This window comes from Eublepharis macularius, chromosome 12 (genome assembly GCF_028583425.1).
Source record: "Eublepharis macularius isolate TG4126 chromosome 12, MPM_Emac_v1.0, whole genome shotgun sequence".
NCBI lineage: Eukaryota > Metazoa > Chordata > Lepidosauria > Squamata > Eublepharidae > Eublepharis > Eublepharis macularius.
The window spans coordinates 51,343,240-51,351,218 of NC_072801.1; the positions used below are offsets into that span (position 1 = coordinate 51,343,240).

The 7,979-nt window shown below is 42.2% G+C and overlaps 1 protein-coding gene across 1 annotated transcript; it reads right to left on the reverse strand.

The window, feature by feature from the left end:
- Window positions 1-6,316: 6,316 nt before the first annotated feature.
- On the reverse strand, window positions 6,317-7,267 carry LOC129339253 (olfactory receptor 6N1-like). Its single transcript, XM_054993844.1, has one exon. It carries the CDS (start codon window positions 7,196-7,198, stop codon window positions 6,317-6,319), a length of 882 nt encoding a protein of 293 aa, XP_054849819.1. The 5' UTR covers window positions 7,199-7,267.
- Between the last annotated feature and the right edge of the window lie 712 nt (window positions 7,268-7,979).

Below are 7,979 nucleotides of genomic sequence, written 5' to 3' on the forward strand. Positions count from 1 at the left end.
ATAACTCATTGTACAGGCATACATATGACAATAACCGTATTTTAAATTTTCTTAATGTGTAAATTTCTTCTCTCCTCTTTCATTCTTTTAATTATGAATGGAAAATGTGACTCAAACTGAGGTGCATTTTTTAAAAGAAGGTACTTAAGTGTATGACACTGCCACTTGTTTTCCCTACCCCTCATGCTGTTTGACACACATACAAAAAGAACTACAAAGAACGTATAGCAAGGTAAAAAATGTATCCATTCTATTACCTCTAGCTGACATGATAAAACACCATATCCTTGTTCATAATGCAACAGTCCACTGTCTCTAAATATCTCTCAGCCACATGATTTGGAGATTGTTTTGCTTATACTTAGTGTTTCAACTTATTATATATCCCTTGTGGAGTCTTTTTCTCTCTCTCTCTCATGAGAACATCTATTCCCAGAAGACATGTCAGTGGTTTGGTTTATTAAACTCCTAAAGAATAATACTGAGGTATATATGAGAGCTTCTACTCTTTATGTGTCAGAGAAGAAAATGGATAAAAAATAGAAAACACATACATTAATTTAGAACTGTAGAATGTGTAACCAAAGCAACTGATCAATGCAGATCGTATCTCAGAGGTTGGATCCAAAAATCATATTGCTGAAAGGGACCCCAAGTGTCTTCTGGTACTACCTCCTGCAAAATTCTGGATACTGCTACTCCCCACTCCCCCAGTGACCCCTTCTCAATGTCTAGACTAGAGGAAGGCAAAATGACCTACAGAATCCCAGGCCAGTCAGGTCTGAAAATTCCTTCCTGTCTCCAAAGTGACAATTTGCATTACCCTGGGCTCACAACAAAGTGTCACAAGAGCTGGGCACTGTCTCTCTCCCTTCCCTCTCAGGATCAACCTAAGTTAACACAGAATCATAGAATCAGCATTGCTGACAAATGGCCACCTAAACCCTGATTTAAAACCTCTAAAGAAGGAGAGACCCCAATCTCCTAAGCAATCCTGTTCCACGGAGGTACCACTCTAACCATCAGGAAGTTCTTCCTAACGTTTAGCAGAAAACTCTTTTAGTTTAATTTTAACTTGTTGCTTCTGTTCCAATCTTCAGGAGCAATAGGAAAAAACCTACTCTGCCCTGCATGTGACAGCCCTTCAAATCATTGAAGATGGCTGTCATATCAACTTTCACTTGTCTCCTTTTGAGCTAAACATGCCCAAACCCATCATTCATTCCTCGTAGCACTTAGTATCCCGATCGTCACCATCTTTGTAGCCTTCCTTTGGATGCCATCCCACTTGTCAACATCCTTCTTATAACGTGGTGGTCAAAACTGAACACAGTACTCGAAGTAGGGTCTAGCCAAAGCAAAGTATAACCATCAATTCACATGATCTGGACAATCTACTTCTGTTGATGCAGCTCACAGTCGCATTTGGGTGTGGCAAGTCAGTGGTGTAGTGGTTAGGCTGTCAGACTAGCATCTGGGAATCTCAGGTCTGATTCCCCACTCTGTCATAGAAGCTCACCAGGTAACTTTGGGTTAGTCACACACACTCAGCCTAACCTATCTCACAGGGTTGTGGTGATAATAAAATATAGGAGAGGAGCAAAATGTAAGGCACATTGGGTCCCCATTAAGAAGAAAGGCAGAATATATATGAAGTAAAAATAAATTTTAACAAACCCCTTTTTCGCTGTTGAATCACACTGTTCAACCCATGCATGTGGCTCTTCTAGACATATTGTGGTCCCGGAGGTCTCTTGCGTATTACCGTAGTCATACATTTTATTTTATTTTAGTTTATTTCCCTCCATCCCTTCCCTCCCTTCCCTCCTTTCTTTCCATGTCTTTCTTTCCCATTGTTACCAGAACTGCTATTTTATGGGGAAATTAGCACTCAGTCTGGCTTAAATTAGTGTGGATCTTAACCAATGTATACCAGAATCCGTACTTCCAAGTTACTCTCGTAATAAAGAGGCAAGGACTAATCAATATAAAACGTGTTTACTAGAGTGTTGAATAAGCCTACAATAGGACATACAAGCAAGGTACATACAAGACCTAAAAAAAAAAGAGTAGAAAAATAGAGCCGTTTGCATTAGCAGGAGTCCCACTTGAGATCAAAGAAGTGGGGCAATACATTACCTGATCACGGTGAGAAGCAGAGAAGCAGCAACGAAGCAGGGTGGTATCTAATGCCTGCACTAGACACGCAGAGTGACAGTCGGGGGCCGGGAGAGGAATGGTGCGCACCTCATGGCAGGGAGAGCCTGCTTAAGTACCCAAAAATGTACTATGAGTCGAGAGCCTTCCATGTGGTTCTCAGGAGGGGAAACAAAAGCTTGATGGTTCTACAACTATCGCTAATGGGTCACTTTAGTGTCCGAATATATGATTGTGACACCTTGGGAAGAGGGGACAAAGGAGGGGAGTGCCAGGCAGGCTGATTGAATCTGTCAGGAAGCTGGAGTTGTCTTGATGGCATCTGCTCTGAAATGCAGTGGTTGTATTGAAATTTGTCCATTAGGTGTTCTGGAAAGCCGGCATGTAGCTTCCATTCCGGGGTGGCTTCCAGAGATATGCATATCGGGGTGAGGCTGGGCTCCGTACGTGACAGGAGCCGGGTCGCGAAATGGCAGCCTCAGAACAAACTGTCCATGGTGGTTCTTTGCAGCCTGGGAACATGGCTTCTTCCTTGGCACTTCTTGTGGGCTTGCTAGCAGGCTACCCAGTGGCAAGGGCAGACTCAGTGACCGTCCTGCAAGGGGTAACTGACCAGGGGGTGCCTGGCCAGGCTCGTGGAGGGTCCCTTCAGCTGGCACTGTGCTGCTTGCAGCGTGGCTCTGGGCCCAGGTGAGGTAGGTGTCCAAGGAGGCGTGAAACAGGCACAGGTAACACAGTCCATAACAGCAGAAAGGCCGGAGGCAGGCATGGGCAATGCTGCCCTTAACAGAGTCTTTGGTAGAGCCTCAAATGGCAAAGCAGGAAGCTGGCACAGTTCAGAATGGGCTCCATAACAGGGGCGAGGGGGAGGTCCCCTGGCAACAAATTTCCTTTTTCCTTCCTTCCTTCTTTCCATGTCTTTCATATTTTCAATAAAAATGTTGGGGTTGCCAGGTCTGACCCAGAAAACACCTGCGGACTATGGGGATGAGGCATAGTAAGGATGTGACATTACTTTTGTGAGGTCACTTCCAAGTCAAAGGTCTGATGATGGGTGTTCCCAAACTCCACCCCTTCCAATGATGTCACTTTCAGCATACTGCACCAAAACCCCACCCCTTCCTGTGATGTCACGTTCAGGACACTCCCCCAAACCCACCTCTTCATCTGAAATCAGTTCAATGCATTGTGTCGTGTGGCTCTCAAACTTCTGATGTTTATTCTATGTGGCTCTTACATTAAGTTTGGCCACTCCTGCTGTAGAGGAAGGGATTCTCTTTATACCGACAATGATGAAGATATATGAAGTTAGAGTTCTCATAAATGGGGAAAAGGTAAACCTAGAGCATATAACATACATAACCAGCTTCAGTATATGAGTTTCACTGAAAGATTGGTCGATGATTGGAAAGGTGTCACAAAAGAAATGGTTGATTTTATTGGAATCACAGAAAACTAACTTAGACATAAAAATGATTGTTAGATTACTTGCCAGAAAGCCATTGACCCAAGAACCAGCTATCAGCTGAAGACACAACTTGCCATCCATCATGGTAACATAATGCAGTGGTATGCATATAGTTAGATATTGATCATATGACATTACAGATAAAAGGCAGCATTCCACAGCTCCAAAAACAGTGAAGAAATAGTGCTGCACAAAATACTCATTGACTGAAATAGTCTTCCTCCCTGTAAGGAAACTAGAAAACATTCTGGGAAGGATGTTTGAGCTGCAGAAAGTCCCTAGACAGAAGAGATTCCCCAGGAAGAAGTACATGGGGGTTTGTAGGTGTTGGTCAGTTGCGACTAGCAGAACAATGAGGATGTTCCCAGCCATAGTCACAGTGTAGATGAGGAGAAACAACGAGAAGAGAAATGCCTGGTCATCCCCAAATCCCGGCAGAATGAATTCTGTTATGCTGGTCTCATTTCTTGATTCTCTGTTTTCAAAAATCTGTGCCTGTAAAAAACCTTTTTATCCTTTTTATTGTTTAGAAAATAAAAAATATATACTAAAAAAAGAAATTCCAATCACACAACAGCTGCCATTGATAGCCAATCTTCGCCCATAAATGCAGCACTTGCCTCTCAATGCCACTCTCCCTCCCAAGAGAAAGCAGTCAGGGCAGAAAAACCCTACAAATGCAGCACTCTGACAGAGGCACTTGGTTCAAGAGGCCCCCTCCCTTGCTCAGAGGGAACACACTGAAGTGGCAGTCAGGGCACACAACTCATTGCTGGAGAGGGCCAAACTGGCAGCAAAAGTGCCACCCACTCACAAGTACCCCTGCTCTAAGCCACTCACACCCTTCCCCCAGAAGGGTAAAAACAGAAAGGCAAAGGAACCCAAAAGACCACCAGGATTAGGAGAACCAGTTCCTATGAGACATGCCAGAAGGTACTAGACAGACACCCCACTGCAACTCTGATGTCATCAGCTGCAACATGGGGCTGGGCAAAGAATATCACACAGATCAGCACAGATCAGTGGAAAGGCACTGGGATAGGATGACTAGCATTCCTACTTTAAATCCCATGGGCAGAAGGAAGAGTCAGGCTAAATCCCCAGGTCCCCCCCCCCCCCACACACACACAACCGTAAAAGGGGGGATAGGACTGCCTAGCCAGCAGGGCATCCCAGAAAACCATAATTTTGGCATGTACGTGTCTCAGCAATTCCCTCTCTGCTGCATCCATGGCAGTATTACCATAGCATCTAATCTAGATTTGCCTGTGAGTTAACAATCTGCATATTTTATTAGGAGCCAGCAGTGCTGTGTATGACCCGCTCAGAACCCCCTCCCCAGAGTAACTACACACCATTTAAGACAACCCTTCAAGTGGCACCCAGCCCCCTGCAGTGTGTGAGGGGGAAGAAGGGGTGGGGGTGGAGAGTTTAGTGTGGGCTCAGCCTCCAAGGTGCCACTGGACCACTGCTCTGTTGTGCAGCAGAACAAAACAAAGGTCCAGTGACACCCAGAAAACCTTCTGGAGCCTCCCCAGCATTATCACCCTTGACCCCCTTGGATGTATGAAGGGACAGCCCTACGGAACAGTGACAGATGGGAGGAACTGGGGCAGGGAGGGACATTGAGCTAGTGTCATCCATGTGAAAGTAAACAGACAGGGAGAGAGTTGTGGAACACCCCAGCCTTCATCAAACTGCAAATTATGAAGGGTGTTCCAGGACCCACATTGCCAACATGCGGAGGCAAGCCGAGCCATCTCTAGCACTGCCTGTTTGTGAGTGTGGCAGATTCCCAGGTTGAACTGCTGCCTGAGGAAGGATGCTCCAGGAGCCAGGCTGGGAACAGTGATCAGGATGCTATTAAATGTTAGTCATTCTGAATGATTCATTCATGTGAAAGAAAAGTTTCGCCCAAGGTCCAAACCAATTACATTTGATTTCTAAAGAGGAAACCCGGCTACAATGAGGGGACTAGTCAGAGGAATGTTAAAAGGGAGAATTAAGAGAGTCAAATCCCTCCAGGATGCCTGTAAACTATTTAAAACTACATAAACTGAGGCCAAGATAGAATCTACTCTGGCTCTCTGTTATTGACTAATAATTATGGTTAATAACACATAAATGATGCAGTTCGATTAACTTAAAAAAATGAGTGTAGGTCAACATACATGTGCATAATGGGTTGTATTTTATCATACTTTCTATCTGACAAAAGAGGGAAGTTGGAGCTCCTTTTGACTACCAAAAGGGCTAATCCAAGGATAGAAAGACAAAAACCATGTGGATTGGAACTGCAGTGGGAAGGAGAATCAGGCATTGTTGTTATTGTTGTTGTTACATTTCTATCCCTTCTGTCAAACTCACTCAAAATGACCATTTGTTTAAAAAAGGACAAGACAGTCAATAATACAATTAGTTTAAAACAATTAATGAATTGTAAAATTACAAAACAACAATAGGAAACAGAAGAAAAGTTGGTAGGGTTTGATTCATTACTTATATAAACAAAATGTAGTGAAGACAAACAGTGTATTCCTACAGATGTTTACTCAGGATTTAGCTCCACGAAGCTCAGTGGAGATCATTCTTCAATAAACATGTTCAGGATTGCAATCTTGGTTTTCTACCATTTCATGAGGCTTTTTAAAAAACTCCTCTCTTAGGTGCATTGTGTCTTTTTTTAATGATTCATTGTCTGAGTTCTCTGACCCATGCTATGACGGCAAACCTCTGAAGAGATTCCCTTACATCTTTGTTTCTCAGACTGTATATGAGGGGATTGACTAAAGGCGTTAGGATAGTGTAGAAGACAGAAAAGGTTTTATTCAAGTCTTTGAGAGAGGTGGAGCCTGGTAAGACGTACACAGCTGCTATTGTACTATAGTAAATTGTCACCACAATGAGGTGAGAGGAACAGGTAGAAAAGGCCTTTTTCCTTCCAGTGATGGACGGGATTTTTAGGATGGCAATCATGATGTACATATAAGACATTAAGGTTAGTGTAAATGGGGGAAGAGTGAACACAGATACAAAGAATAAAATCAATGTTCTTAAAAAAAACGTGTTGCTGCAAGACAACTGGATAATCGGAAAGGTATCACAGAAGAAATGGTCGATCTCATTAGGACCACAGAAAACTAGTCTTGACATTAATATTATTGTTATAGTACTAGCGAGGAAACCAGCTATCCAGGACCCAGATGCCATCTGTAGGCATAATTTGCCACTCATTAGGGACACATAGTGAAGAGGTTTACATATAGCCAAATATCGATCATAGGACATTGCAGAAAGAAGATAACATTCAACAGCAGCTAAATTAGCAAATAAGTAATGTTGCACAAAGCATGCTGTGACTGAAATAGTTCTGTCTCTGGTTAGCAAACTAGACAGCATTCTTGGCAAAATAGCTGAACTGTAGAAGGTCTCCAAGCAGGATAAATTTCCCAGAAAGAAATACATGGGAGTGTGAAGATGTTGGTCAGCCACAACAAGCACAATAATTAGGATGTTTCCAACCATGGTCATTAGATAGACCACTAAGAACACCAATAGCAGGAAAATGTTCATGTCCTGGATATTACTAAAACCCAAAAGGATGAATTCTGTGATGATTGTTTGATTTTTAAGTTCTAGGGTTTCAACACTCTGCATCTGTGGAAAGTAACATGGTGGAATATTTTAGTTACTGTCGATATTATGTACTATTGTAGTTTTTCATTCTCAGTTTTCAGTTTTTGAATGCTATTAATGTAATGCTCACAGTTAGAACTGCAGCAAACAAATAAGTATTCTAGGTACCTTTTGTGAAGCCACATCATTGTTCAATTGGGCTCTTTTGATCTGAGATAAGACATGAACTTAATATATGAGAGTTTTGAAATGTCAGGAACATTTGTGGTATTTTATGACATGATTCAACCTGATTTAAAATGATACGTTCAGTATCATTTCAGTATCTCAAGCACCCTAATTAACCAACCAGACTCAAAGTGACTAATAAATAACATCTGTTCAATAACTTTTAGGAAGGAACTACAAGAAATACTAAGAGATAATTTTCTGGTAATTCTTACCATATTGATGCTACACAAGCATTTACATTTCATTTATAGTGAAAGTAATCACAAACTAATTTTATATGAGCTTTGCAATAAATTATTTTTCTATTTTCTTGGCAGCTCAACCTTTTTGGTTCCTGACTTCTTTGGAGGTCTCGCATCTAATTACTAACCAAGGTCAACCCTGCTTAGCTTCAGAGATATGATGAGATCAAGCTCATCTGAGTAAATGAACCATACTACTTCACAAAATTTCATTTGTAACCTCATAATAATCTGAACTTTACAAT

What these genes read in the sequence shown, in the direction of transcription:
- LOC129339253 (XM_054993844.1), bottom strand. Translation starts at nt 7,198, where the DNA reads ATGAACATTTTCCTGCTATTGGTGTTCTTAGTGGTCTATCTAATGACC.